At 40.4% G+C, this 14766-nt stretch overlaps 2 protein-coding genes across 3 annotated transcripts in view; one reads left to right on the forward strand and one right to left on the reverse strand.

Annotated features, from left to right (window-relative positions):
- On the forward strand, positions 1 to 9401 carry wdr20a (WD repeat domain 20a). The gene is made up of 4 exons (XM_047611851.1): positions 1 to 288; positions 3367 to 3549; positions 3902 to 5242; positions 8307 to 9401. Exons 1-4 carry the CDS (start codon positions 25 to 27, stop codon positions 8358 to 8360), a joined length of 1842 nt encoding a protein of 613 aa, XP_047467807.1. The 5' UTR covers positions 1 to 24; the 3' UTR covers positions 8361 to 9401.
- Positions 7896 to 14766, reverse strand: part of LOC125024155 (MAPK/MAK/MRK overlapping kinase-like) — a 7868-nt gene continuing 997 nt past the window's right edge. For both annotated transcript variants that reach the window (XM_047611853.1, XM_047611854.1), the window contains exons 2-12: positions 13698 to 13812; positions 13197 to 13286; positions 13041 to 13111; positions 12837 to 12915; positions 12704 to 12752; positions 12433 to 12611; positions 12121 to 12222; positions 11865 to 12038; positions 11605 to 11764; positions 11326 to 11523; positions 7896 to 11098 (exon numbers count right to left, since the gene is read on the reverse strand). In XM_047611853.1, coding sequence (XP_047467809.1) covers positions 11021 to 11098; positions 11326 to 11523; positions 11605 to 11764; positions 11865 to 12038; positions 12121 to 12222; positions 12433 to 12611; positions 12704 to 12752; positions 12837 to 12915; positions 13041 to 13111; positions 13197 to 13286; positions 13698 to 13812 — 1295 coding nt within the window. In that variant the 3' untranslated portion in view covers positions 7896 to 11020. The remainder of the gene's footprint in view (positions 11099 to 11325; positions 11524 to 11604; positions 11765 to 11864; positions 12039 to 12120; positions 12223 to 12432; positions 12612 to 12703; positions 12753 to 12836; positions 12916 to 13040; positions 13112 to 13196; positions 13287 to 13697; positions 13813 to 14766) is intronic.

Genomic DNA, 14766 nt, shown 5'->3' on the forward strand with positions numbered 1-14766 from the left:
CCGGCCTGGGGGAAACTGGGATGAATGTTAATTTCAAAGATGGCGGCGGAGGGAGGAGGGAAGGAGATGAACGAAATTAAAACTCAGTTCACCACTCGGGAAGGTGTCTACAAACTCCTCACTCACTCCGAATACAGCCGTCCGAACAGGGTGCCTTTCAACTCGCAGGGCTCCAACCCCGTCAAGGTTTCTTTCGTGAACGTCAACGACCAGTCGGGCAACGGCGACAGGATCTGTTTCAATGTGGGCCGTGAGCTCTACTTCTACATCTACAAAGGCGTAAGAAAGGTAGCGTGCTAACGCGGCTAATGCCCACTGAAATCCGCGATGCTACAAGTTGAAAGACACCGCTTTCTGCCCGAGCTGCTGCTTGGGTTTGGGCTCGTGTTTGTTGTTTTAAATAACTCTGACAGGTGCTTGACTTTGAAATTAGCTGGCTGCTAGCTAGTTAGCTCGAAGCTACGGCGAAGCTAGCCTGCTAACATTAGCCAGTAGCTACACCGAGGCCAGGGGCTAAACTCCGTCCCCTGTCCGTCACTTTGTTTTTAGTTTCACATCATGACAGGTTTCTTGTGGAATTCGCGACGCTAGGGTAAAGCTGTCCCTGTGTGTTGATTTAAGTGGTCGGGTTTTAAAATGTTTCTGTAGCGGGTGTAGTTTGTGATGAAAGTGACAGACACAGTTGACAGTGACAGCTTTACTTTGCCCACCCTTAAGACCTGTCTGTCCTCTTTTGACGAACAGCTGTCCACAAATCAAATCATTGTACAAACACCCTCGTTTAATTTAATAATCCGGTGCAGTATTCTTTTTCTCGTGCACTTTATTACTGTTTACTGTCGTTTTTGTTTTTAGACACTTTTATTCCATTTTCAGTACTTTCGCTTTAAGCGTTGTTATCTGAGCTATTTGCAGCGAAATTTCGTTCACGTGTGCACATGTAGGTGTATATTATGAATGACAAAGATCTATCTATCTATCTATCTATCTATCTATCTATCTATCTATCTATGTGCCATAAGCTGAGGGTGTGTCTGGGGAGCTGACACTGCATATTTTGGTTCTGTTATTATAAGAGATGTATGTTTTTTAATTCTCAGCACGTTTAAAGTATTTTTATTTTCTAGATTTCCGGTCACTAACAAGTCAATTCAACAACACGTGAATGGTCTAGACTAATGTGTCATGACATTTAACAGAAGGTGGGGAAGGAGTGGGATCACATGATGGCTTGCGCTCCAGCATTATCACAATACCCTGGCCGTGGTATTTGCGTGTCATCAGTGTCACGATGAAACAGTTTTGTCACTGCCTAAAACTGGCTTGACATCACGGGTTAACAAAAGTCATGTAATTGCCAACTAGCTTATGTGTTACAGTCATGTCACAGTAAAATGTGTTTCAACAGGTAGAGTTTGGTCATGTTAAGAGAGCCTCTTTATGGATTAAGCCACAAAACCTGATAAACCTGTTAATGTGCCCCTTTGTAGTAGTCTTGTACTTAGGCACACATCAACTCAATGCATCTTGTTGTACATCATGTACTGAAGTGAGCGTATGAGTACCAAGTAGCCACCAAGTGCACCACAACGGAAATGTCATGTACGAAATGCAAGCGGTGGTTTAGCAGAATCTATGTGGAGGACAGTGAACATTTTCTCACTTACGATCACACATTTAGACTGGGGACACTCCTAGCAGTGTTTTGCAATATATAACCCACCACTAACTAATTTGTCTTGTAAATATTGAACAGACGAAATCCTTCCATGACATTGTTAAAACGGCTGCTCTCTCTGTCATAATTCGCTTGATCTGTAATATAATATGACTTTGAAATTGGATATTTTTGAGCCGTGAAAACAAATTCAATTTACTTTTTTGTCTTGAGAAGTGTAGTGATTGTGTAACCTGCTACTAAATGCATACAGTACATTACAGTGTCATTGATATGAAGTCGCACACTAGGCAACAACTATTATACATAAGAGCTCGTACTTCCTGCTCACTTATCTTTATTTACTGTTGGCGCAAAAGTGTGACTGTGCATAGTGACACCAAGTACTAGGACTCGTGAGACTGCAGACAGAGTTATGAAATTGAATGGGTAAAGGTTTGCGACACAATTTATTCGGCTGGGAACGGAAAGACCCAAAAAGTTTCTGCATTGGACTTTGTTTTTAAACACTTCTGAGACAAGAACTGAACAGCTTATTGGTTATGAGACAAGTTATGTACATGTTATCACGCCAACATCTTAAGGTGTGGAGACGCTACCTGTAATCAAGCATTTTGTTGTTGTCTAAACACAAAAACTCAAAGGCGTCATTTGTGCTGATGGATTCTTACAGTCACATGAAAAACCTGTGTTGTTAAAGAGCCAAAGACTGGCTGAAGACTGCAACAAATTACTCAACTCCTCTCCATGGGGATCCCATGATGTGTTACTCTTCTGTCCATCACCTCGTAAAGGCCATCCATTGCCGGGGCATAATTGGTTCCCAATGAAGCTACTCCTAACCAATTTTCCACCGAAAACATTTTGTGGACATAGTTAATTGGACTCACTTCTATTCTAATTAACCAATGTCTGAAAGTCCTCATGTGCTTTGTGAAGCTTGTCAACTTTATTTTCAGCTTAACATGTAAATATTGCAGTGCACAGCCTGACATTTCGTTGTAGAGAAACACAGGTATTAATCGAAGTTTTATTGCTCTGATATCATGTAGCAGATGAATGCCTACAGGTGCCTCGTTGTTATCAGTAGCATATTATTAAATTCAGCAGCATAGGTTTATTACTTGGAAGACTCCAAAACCTCTGTACTTTGCACCATGACTGTCGACACTTTGTTGTAAAACACTGCCTTTGCAAGGGATGAAATAAGTTTGTGACTTATTTCCATTACTGCGTGAGACATAAGACTTAGACCAACCAATGAGTCATCATTTTACACTCGAAAATTTTTCCATTGTTTCAGTAGTGTTACCCGTAAATCTTTAACTGACAGAACTGTCGTTATGTCCACAGCAGTATGATACTTTTACCCCATCACCTAAAACTGCTCATCTGCAGACAAACCACTGTACTTGGGTTCTTCCTCATTTCTGCTCTGTGAATGTCAGCTATTTCTGCTAAATGTCGTACAGTTGTATTTTAGGTTCAGTGACGTCTCTTTTCTGAACATAAGAATGAACTCAGCATCAGTGTGCTTGAGATTAAGCTATTTAATAAACTTACTAACTGCACACTCACCTCAAATGTTTTTCACCAGAAGTCACCTTTGCCATACAACAAAGTTAGATATTAGTTATTGCAGGCTTTTAACCCGTATTCATGCTGTTTCCGTTACTCTCCCCCTCCAGGCTGCTGACTTGAGCAAGCCCATAGACAAGCGCATTTACAAGGGAACGCAGCCCACATGCCACGACTTCAACCACCTCACAGCAACAGCAGAGAGCGTGTCTTTGCTGGTGGGTTTCTCAGCAGGACAGGTACAGCTCATTGACCCCATCAAGAAGGAAACGAGCAAGCTCTTCAATGAAGAGGTAGGTATTTACAGTACACACGTTTCCAGACATAGCAGAACTATTTCCTCAAATCACTTACTGTAGGATTGCTTCATTGAGACTTCCTTTAATTGAATGTTCCTTTAATCAGTCGCTACAATTCAGATTGCACTCTGTAAAAATGACCTGTTATATTAATATTAATACAGTTTGTTTCCTCACAGCATAGGATTTCCTTCAGCTGACTTTTTTTTTCTTTTACATGAAGCTGTACATTTTTCAGTGTGTTCACAATATTGATCTCAATATGACACTGTACTGAAATTATTTTCTCTCCTCTTTCCCCTCCCTGCCTGCCTTGCAATCCTCAACCACCCCTCTCTCCTGCCAGAGATTAATTGACAAATCCAGAGTAACATGTGTGAAATGGGTCCCAGGCTCCGAGAGCCTGTTTCTGGTCTCTCATGCCAGTGGGAATATGTACCTGTACAATGTGGAGCATACCTGCGGCACCACGGCACCACACTACCAGCTGCTCAAACAGGGAGAGAACTACTCTGTACACACTTGTAAGAGTAAATCCACGCGGAACCCTCTCCTTAAGTGGACAGTGGGGGAGGGAGCTCTGAACGAGTTTGCCTTCTCTCCAGATGGGAAGTTCCTCGCCTGTGTAAGCCAAGACGGCTTCCTACGGGTGTTCAACTTCGACGCCGTCGAGCTTCATGGTACCATGAAGAGCTATTTTGGCGGCTTGTTGTGTGTGTGCTGGAGCCCCGATGGCAAGTACATAGTTGCAGGTGGAGAGGACGATCTAGTGACTGTGTGGTCGTTCTTGGACTGCAGAGTCATTGCCAGAGGTCATGGCCACAAGTCATGGGTGAGTGTGGTGGCGTTTGACCATTACACCACCAGTGTGGAGGAGAGTGACCCGATGGAGTTCAGCGGCAGCGATGAGGACTTCCAGGATCAAATGATCCACTTTGGACGAGACCGGGCCAACAGCACACAATCTCGACTTTCCAAGCGCAACTCCACGGACAGCCGGCCTGTTAGCGTCACGTACCGGTTTGGCTCAGTGGGCCAGGACACTCAGCTGTGCCTATGGGACCTCACTGAGGACATCCTTTTCCCCCATCTTCCACTTTCACGGACACGAACACATACTAATGTGATGAATGCTACCAGCCCTCCTGCGGGCGCTACAATAATCACTAACACCTCTAGTAACACTACTAATGGAAACAACAGTGGTGCCAATACTCCTGGCATTAATTCCCTCTCGACTACATTACCACGCTCCAACAGCCTTCCCCATTCAGCCGGCACCACGACAACGGCAAACAATACCAACAAGGCCGGCAGCGGGGGTGGAATCGGCAGTGGTATTATGGACAGTGCCATCGCTACAGGTGTGAGTAAGTTTGCCACACTGTCACTCCATGATCGGAAGGAGCGCCACCATGAGAAGGACCACAAACGCAACCACAGCATGGGTCACATCAGCAGCAAGAGCAGCGACAAGCTCAACCTGTTGACCAAAACCAAAACGGACCCTGCAAAGACTCTGGGCACGCTGCTTTGCCCACGCATGGAGGACGTGCCCCTCCTTGAGCCCCTCATCTGTAAAAAAATAGCACACGAGAGACTGACTGTACTCATATTTTTAGAGGACTGCTTAGTGACTGCTTGTCAGGAGGGATTTATTTGCACATGGGCGAGGCCAGGCAAAATGGTAAGTTCTTTTTGATGTAGGAAATGTGGGTGATAATTGAAGTGAAGGCATTATGTTTGTCAATCCTAAACGTTTAAGAAACAACGCTTACTCCGAAGGCATACAATAAAATTGATGTTTTGAATAGCATTTTTGTAGGCAGGCAAGTAACATTTCAGACTTGATTTAATGTTCAGCTGCTTTCCAACAAAATGAATATTAAGCCTAAGTTTCAGATATAATATGTGCTGTGAAAGAATACACTGCCAGGCCAAAAAAAAAAAAAAAAAGTCACCACCAAAAAAAACAAAAAACCTTAAAAGCATAAGCTTCTTCAGTGTCACAAGATTTATTTCTCTAGTACATCCCAAAGATATTCAACAGGGTCTGGACTCTGAGGTGGCCAATCCATGTGTGAAAATGATGTCTCATGCTCCCCGATCCACTCTTTAACAAATTGAGCCTGATCAATCCTGGTATTGTCATCTTGGAACATACCCATGCCATCAGGGAAGAAAAAGTCCGTAGATGGAATAAGCTGGTCATTCAGTATATAGTCAGCTGACCTCTTTCTTTGGGCATAATGTTGCTGAACCTAGGCCTACTACAACTACAGCAACTCCAGATCGTAGCACTGCCTCCACAGCATGATAGATGCATCACTTCCCTTCTTACTCTAATGTCTCATCCATGTGGAACAGGGTCAATGTGAACTCATCAGACCACATGACCTCCTTCCATTGCTCCAGAGTCCAATCTTTTTGCTCCCTCGCAAACTGAATTGTTTTTACGGGTTAGCCTCACTGATTAGTGGTTTTATTAGGTCTACACAGCTGTTCAGTCCCAAACCCCTTAAAAGGAAATGGTCTCACTTTCACTATTAAACATAGCCCTGAGTTCTGCTGTTATTTTTCTTAGATTTGATTTCACCACATGTCTTCCTGAAAGATGGTGGTTCCCCACTATACTTCCAGTTTTTAAGAGTGTGTTGGACCACAGGTGTCTAACATGTGTGCAATGTGCCCAAATTGCCCTCATTTTCTTTCTTTTTTTTTTGTTTTTGTTTTTTGAAGGATTTATTAAATGTAAACATTCTCCCAATTTACTTGTTCTTCTCTGCCCTGAAACAAATAGAAAAAATCTGGAGTTGTCGTTACTTATAGGTTATTATGCTGTTGTGTTACTGGTCCACCCTGCTGGGATCAAATTGGGCTGTTTCTGCTTCAATCTCCTTATGTCCCATGTTTTCTCTGCTACTCATTGCATCAGTTGGGGTTAAATAACTTGTTGCCAGCTGAAAGATAATCACAAATGCTTCAATTATCCAATAGGAGGCTTGTACCTATTTGATTAGTTAAATCCACATGGCGACTTTCTTTTTTTGGCCAGGCAGTGTAGTTTCTGGTTATATAATCTATTCTGATTATGTACAGGTCTGTGAGATGAAGGAAGACATTAATCCCTATTAAGTGTGTTCATTGGCTCATCATAATCATTCCACAATGCAGAGCAGCATAACATAATAAGTCATCTGCATACACTCACATTTAGGGTTGGGTTCTAGTAGCCAGTCCCATCTTGGAGCCAGTTCCTGGTCATCAAAATGCTCACTTTTCTTAAACTCAGTATACTCTCTGTATTATTGGCAAAGAACAATTATCAGAACATTAGCGTGAGATAAGCAACTTCCGATTAATGTTAATACAATGAATCTTTGTCTGTTTTTTAATGTGCACTCTCCGCGTAACTGACTGTTCTCCCAAGACATGATCACATCTATGTTTATGTTGTTCAACAGAGGGGAGACTTTTTATCAAATCAACATTTTGAGCTCACGGCTTGGTGTAAAAGTCAGTTTGTTGCAGCTGTTTTCAGTGCGTCAGAACAATAAAACATTACAGAGTTCATTTTAAGGCTAGAGGTCATGAACAGGCCAGCTTAATTAATGTTAATGTTAATGTTAATGAAATTACTAGCTATTAAGCATTTCCTGCTTCTTGTTCGGGCTACATTTAATAAGATTTGTGAAAGGATTCGATGAAGTGCTATTGAACCACAACCCTACTCACATTTCAGCTTTTATGCAAATAGCTCTGTACTTGCACAAAGAACCTCAGCAGTTCACATGCTTGCAGCTTAACATGTATATACACTTTTGCACATTTCCCTTTGTATGTGGTTTGAGAGATTTTACCAAAATGAGGTACATGATAATCTGGATCATAACCAGTAGACCGAATGCTTGTGCTGTGAGCCTGTTATTTCTTTCCCAGACATTCATGGGATCATAAATGCCGTTGAAATTTCAACATAATTAAATAAAGTAAAGTAAAGTGAGGCTTTGTTCAGACTGCTGGCATATCACATTTAGGGTAGACCGTTCACACTATTGTTTGTTTTGGGTGCCTAGATGTCAGCTTTAGCTGACTTGTTACAGTAGGTTCAGTCCAGCTTTGCTTGCGCAGACGCTTCCGTCTACGGTTCCAGAAAGCAGCTTATTTTGACCAGTGTCCACAGACTGTCCTCACCTAACCACATGGATACTGCTCAATACTTTCATTACTTCACTTGACACCGTCATTGAAGTTCTGAAATCCAATTTAAACATCCAGACTGAGACAGATTTAAATTGCATTTGAAAAGACCTTCAAATGTTGTTTGGATCCTATTTGGAATGTGTTTTTTTTTGTTTTTTTTTCTGTCAAGCCTAGATGCAATTGAGATATGCCAAAAAATATGCGTTTTTGTGTGGTAGTCTGAACAGAGCCTTAGTTTCCCATCGAATCCCTGTGAACGTCAGCTCAAGAGGTAAAACACACACACCTTTGGTCATGTTCAAAAGAAGTGCCTTGATAAAGAAAAACCTCTCAAAATCCACTATTGGTCTCACACTGAGCATGTACTTTTCCTGTTGTGCAAAGGGGTTTAATTCAATGCAGGGGTCCAGGATATGGGAAAAAAGAGGCTTTTCTTCTTTTTTTCCTTCTTCTTTATTTCTTTTTTTTGGGGGGGGATATTTGTTGCTTGATTTTGAATCAGTATGTGGACTTTCCCAATGCAAATCTCCTTGTTTTCCTTTTTTCAGGGTTTATTGTCATCCCAAAACCAAGCCAGCTCTCCCAGTGGAACAGTAGTATAGCCACAATATTTCTGCTGCTAAAGAACCCTGCAACCCAGAGTCTGATGCTGCTCTTCACCCTGCAAGCATTGCAAGTTTTCCTTTTCTTTTATACCCCTCCCTCTCCCAGTTTTGTTAATGGCTTTTCTGTTGTTTTTTTGTGTATCACTCACTTGACCTAGAGGAAGAATGGAACAGGAAGTGGTGCAATTGTGGACTTTTGTGCTAATTGTTCTCTGGAGTTTTAACACATTTTAGATTTTTTTTAAAAATATCTTTTGTTTTCTGTCGGTTCTCATCAGACTGTTGTCCTCTCTGGAATTAATGCTTGGCTTTGTTAGATGCAAACCATACTGTTGGGGCTTGAGATTAAAGGGATAGTTCATTTAATTTCCATAATCTCTGTAGCCCTTCTCACCCTTAGGCTCAGGGTTACTGACTTAAGTATGATTTTTGTGGAAGAACTATCCTTTTATGACCAAGTGCGTGAGCATCTGAAAATTTTGCATCCATCTACATTCACCCACCACTTCTGTCTTTTCTTGACTAGAATCTCCCCATTGATGACTTTGCACTGATTTTCTCAGCTATTTTGTTTGTTTGTTTTTATAACTACTCTAATGGAACAAAAAAAAAAGAGGGTTGAGGACTGCCTTGTTGCACTCGGCTTTAACATCCTCAGTCTTGAAATCTGAATCTATAAAGCTGGATGCTGCAATCATAGTCTTTTTAAAGTAAAAAAAAAAAATAGTTTGCACTTAAATTAGTTTATTAGAAGAAAATGGCTTTACATTTTTGGGTGTGCTCACAGATGGCTAATACAGTAGGAGAGGAGAATGATAAAAAAAAAAAAACTATTAAAACCTTTATCTATTGAGCATTTATTTTAATATTATTTCAGATTCAAATCTGCTCTGTATCATAATGTGTATATTGTAATTAATTGATTTGATGGGGGCCTAAGCAAACTACCATTACTCCAGTGGAAGTTTTGTCATTGATAGTTATATTTCTAAAGCCTAAAGTATACATATTAATAATATTAAAATAATCTTGAATACATTGTTTTCTGTTCTTTTTTGTGTGCATTAACATGTGATGTATTGGCATAACAAATGTCTTTGGTTTGAAAATGTTGTAGCTGCCGACAAGAGTTTTTCAACCTCAACTCAACTTTATACTAACTTCATACAAGCAGCGAGAGAGAGCAACAGCTACTATTAAGTTTTAATGGAAGTTGGCAATAAGAACATCATATGTTTCAGATAAACTTTTCTTGACTCTTAAGTGCTGACGCCATAAGGACGCCTGCCTTAGCCGGAAAGCTGCTGAAGAAAATCTGTCAAGTAAACATATGCCACTTTATTAGTAATTGGGAAAAAAAATCAGTTTATTTCGTTACAATATATGTCAGGAATCTGAGTTAGATAGGTAACGCACGTTAATGAAAACATGATACAAATGATACTTGAATGAAGTTCTTTACTCTGATAATGTGTCACAGTAAACAACATGATGAAGAGCAGATTCTGTTTTAATGAGCTCACAGCTCTGAATGAAATTTATTTTTAAGCCATAGTTCCTCCACTGAGAGGGAATGGAGGTGGTGGCAAAGCTACATCCTAAACATCACATTCAAATATATAAGACAGACTTCTTACGGTCCAATCAGCAGTCAGTCTCTAAGCATATTAATACAGGCGTCTTTACATACACAGTTAATGGAAGGCTGTTGTTGTTCCATGTTGTGTTAATGTTGTAGCTGAGGACACTGTTATGTGAATGTTGGACTTTGGACTGGAAGACTATTACCCTTCAAATCAATTTGTCCTCAGGACTTCACTTCATATTCAGTTCTTACAGAAAGAGTTTAACTCTAACCTGGTGTTTTTTTATGTTTATTATCCTGCAACTTTGACTCACAGTCAAAGCTTTGAAAATGTAGGTTGTATACGTCTCACTTAAATTAAAATCTGGACTTCAATTTGGCTGCCACAGGATATAAAGATATTCCTGTATAGTTATTTTACTTAATGTTTAGAGTCCTAATCTTGCTGTAATATAAATCTTATTCTTTCATTAATTTACAAGGTTGGACCTTTCAGATCCCTAGAGTATGTAGCTCAGAGTCACTCGTCCCATTATAATTACACACAACCAGGCTCATTCAAGTTATTTAAACCACACAAAAAAAAACTTGGTTAAAAAGGTGTATTAGTGCGGGGTGAAAAAAGCCATTTGAGATTCAGAGTTGTAATATAATACCACCTGAACAATGGCAAGTGGTGTGACTGCATTCTGAAGGTACTACTGAAAATGTTGCTTATTGTCAAATATGGTATGGCTCAGCTTGTGTACTGTAATAGTTTGAGACTAATTTAACAGTAGTTTTAAATGTGTAACACCCGACTAGGTCAAGTAAAGAACTAAAACTAGGCACACTTAACCTAACATATGAACGACTATAATGTCTGTGTGGAGATCACATTGAATTTCACCATCACAATCAGGTTTACCGTCAGAGCTGTAAGATGACAGGTTTTGTAGCCTTCATATCTTAAACATGTTTTTTCATAGAGGCTTCAACAGCAGTCCTCTTCAATCGTTGACCTCTCAACATATCAGCTCTGTTATGTTTTTAAGAGGCATTTTAAAAACAAATACTTAAGTGTTTTTGGCTCTCAGTAGCCTCCGTGTTTCCTTTCCAGAGGTGGCATATAGTAGGTCTTGAAAGCTGCACGGTGTGACTCATCCCGGGGCTGTGAAGAGAGGAAATGCTGCCTGAATGCCAAAACAAAGCTCCTATTAAAAAGAGAAGTAGCGAAGCACTTGTTTGGACAAATGAACGTGACATATTTGAAACAAACACGCAAGCTGCATTTTAATACAGTTCCGTGGTAATAACTGTTGTGACATCCAGCAAGAGTTAAACGACTCAAGGATTCGAAAATGTTGGCTGGTGTCTGCGTAAGACTGCCGTGTTTACCTTGGCCAACTGTGACTGGCACTTTTTGGACGTGATGGCTGGCAGTGAGCCTCGGTGAGTGACGGTAAACGCAGGCATAGTGGAGACTGGGAAGGAGATCTGAGGTCCGGGTACCACCATGTTGAGCTTGGGCAGCTCTGTTGGGTAATGATGGATGTTTCTTCTGATGAGTGGGTCTGCTACATGTTTCACATTGTGCTGAAGAGAGAAAGTATCAGGCAGTGTTGGGGAAATTTACTTCGGTGTAATTTAACGTTGGCCAGCACAGCTTGGACTTACACTCATTAAAGGTGTTTGTCTTGTGTGCCTTCCCCTCAGTTGTTTGCCAATTCGAGCTGGTCGCCAAATGTGCTCCAAGGAGTTCTGCATCACACTACTTCCAACTCCATCAATAGTCTCAGAAACTCTTTGAAGAGTCTCTGCTTTCTTCTCTGCCATCCTGCCAGAAAAGTACAAACAGTTCTATCACATATGACAGGATACAATTATTTTAAAGTCTTATTAACCATTTATAATATGTTTTCTGTTTCAAATTTCACCTGATTTCTCTGAAGTATGTGTGCCTCAGGGCTGTCTCTGCAGAGATGCGCTCATCCGGGTCGTAGGCAAGCATCTGGTAGAGCAGTGACAGAGCTGGAGCTGGGCAGTTTGGGATTAACCTTGATATACCGGTGCCTTTCTTTGGAGGGAAGTTGAAATGCATCGCTCTAGACCTGCCAGGACAAGCTTTTTTTTAACTACATGAAACATGTATACTGTTTACACCTTGTAATCCATCGGAGAATGAACACCTACTGCTTGAATTTTTGGAGGAGACTTTGATCTGGTGTCCCCAATACATCGTGGATCTTGGAAACCTGGTCCAACTCATTGCTTCCAGGGAAGAGGGGATTCAAGCTGAAACGCACAGGCATATAACGATAAGACCGCACAGCACAGATATTTACATAGCTTTTGTTTGCCATTTGTTTATGCTTATAGCTGGTAGGCAGATGCAGCTGAATTACAAAGGCAAAGAGAAATTATTGTTATTGTGTAAGACATGATGTCTGTTTAACTGAACTTGTATTACAGGTGAAATGTTGCGCCCTCTTCCTGCAGAAATACCTCATGATTTCAAAGAAGACACAACCGGCGCTCCAAATGTCCATCTTTAAGCTGTAATAGCCATCAGTAAGGAGGCACTCCGGGGCTCTGTACCAGCGGGTGGAGATGTACTCTGTGTGCGGGGGCTTGGAATACACACTCCGACACGAGCCAAAGTCACCGAGCTTCAAAATGTTTTGCTGCAAGTTGTACAGAATTTGTGTAAAAAAATGTTTTTAACTGGAATCAAACAGTTTCTTTTATAACAAATTACAACAATGATGCATCTCACTTTTATGAGAATGTTTTCTGGCTTCACATCTCTGTGAAAAATCCCACATCTGGGAAAAAAAAGATAATCTCAGTTTATGTGAATGAGCGATTTCAGTTTTTACTTAATGATTGTTTTACATTTTTTTTTTTACCTGTGCATATGTTCAAGTGACTTGCACAGTTGGTACATGTAGTGCTTTACTGTGTGGTCTGGCAGTGGTGTTTGTCTCCCTGAAAGAAACACAAACACCAGCCATTATAATTTATCATTTACACAGATTTGTAGCACTACAAAACACTACATCTTCAAGTCAACAGGGAGTTATGCATGTACTCTGCCATACTTGCAGACTTACCTTGTATGAATTCATAGATATTCATCTCCATCAGCTCACATATCAAAGACAAAGTTCCAGTTTCTTTGTCGCTGAAACATTATATTACAGTAGTAAGACAAGTCACATCATACAAGTTTAAAATACTACAACAACTGCATATTAGTTGACACTCACAAAATCAATTCATGCAGCTGGATGATATTTGCATGTGGGCTCAGCCTCTTCATTGCTTGAACTTCCCGAAGGTTGTTGGCCTGCTCCACACTTAACAACAGAGAACATGGCAGGTGTATTAATACAGTATACTTACTTGTGTAGTCATAAGGTATATGTGCTTATTTAAACTGTGATATTTAGTGACAGGCTGGGGGAACTGGACAACCCTGCATTACTTTTACATATGGAAAACATTCAATAATAAATGACTGAACAGATTGAGACCCTAGTTACAAACCAGTGCATTGATGACTCATATTTCAAGCAGACATCTATTGTTGTCTCGTCACTACAAGGTCACAGTCAGAGTATGGTGACATTGAATAGGATACTTAAAGCAAAAGGAGGGGTGTCAGGCTGCCAACTCAGGTTTCAATGGCCCATACACAACCCGAGCACAGAGGTACTACACCAGTGATTGCTTGTGCACAGGTTAACCGGTACATGCAGAATTCATACCTGTTTATTGTCTGTTTCATGGTTTTACATGCATAATACTTCCCATCTTTCAGACTCTGGGTTTTCACCACCTCCGAAAATGTGCCCTCCCCAATCTTCTTGATTATTTTGTAGCCTGCAACAATAAAGAATAAAAACAGAGATAATTGTGGGGGAGGGAGGGGGGGGGGGGGGGGGGGGGGGGGGGGGGGGGGGGCATGCCGCATGGCTCATGATTGCATGATCACAAAAACAAGTGGTGTCCTCCGCAGAGGTTTAAAACTAGAACACCCCCATTGGACATTAAGCCCCATGCCGATTGTTCTGGGACTGGGAGGATATTGTGAGTCATATATACGACTGAAACTAATTATTATTTTCCCATGTGTCTTGATTGATGGTTTTTGTCTTAATACAAAATTAAAAAATAATCAAAACTATCAATTTCTCAGACTATTAGCTGACACATTTCAATGTTTCACCAAAGCAACATGAAAAAAGACAAGGAAGACATAAGAAAGCATAAATATTTGCATTTTTATGTAGTGTTTAGTTTTATATTTACTAATTAGATAAGATTGCACTGTTTCATCACACAATGTATTTCTGACAATATACGTGGAATAATGTGTTTATTAATCATGATTCCAAGCAAAGACCAGCGAATATTTATTATCTTTGTGGGAATTTCCTTCTTAATTCCAGTAACTGCTTTGAATGTTAAGTGTCTTCAATTCATGCGACATGTGATCATTTATTATGCTTCTAGCTTAAGTTTTAGGGAGATATTTTAGGGGATTTTACTGGCTTAAAACTGTTAACAAGTACAGTAAAAGTATTGTTAAGGAAGTTTTTGCAATTAAAACTGTGACCTGTCTGATTTTCTATTAGGCCTATTGACCAAACAGGTGGAAGTATTTCTAGTCACTACCGAACATTACGTTACCAACAAACTGGTTAAAACAAAAGGAAACAAGACTTATTAAACACTATTATAATAAAGCATAATATCCCCGTGTGCATTCGTATTTATTCACAGGTTAGAAGGATGTGAAGTTAAAGGTTAAAGCAGCTAAAAAGCTAACATTAG

Source organism: Mugil cephalus, chromosome 17 (genome assembly GCF_022458985.1).
Source record: "Mugil cephalus isolate CIBA_MC_2020 chromosome 17, CIBA_Mcephalus_1.1, whole genome shotgun sequence".
Lineage (NCBI taxonomy): Eukaryota > Metazoa > Chordata > Actinopteri > Mugiliformes > Mugilidae > Mugil > Mugil cephalus.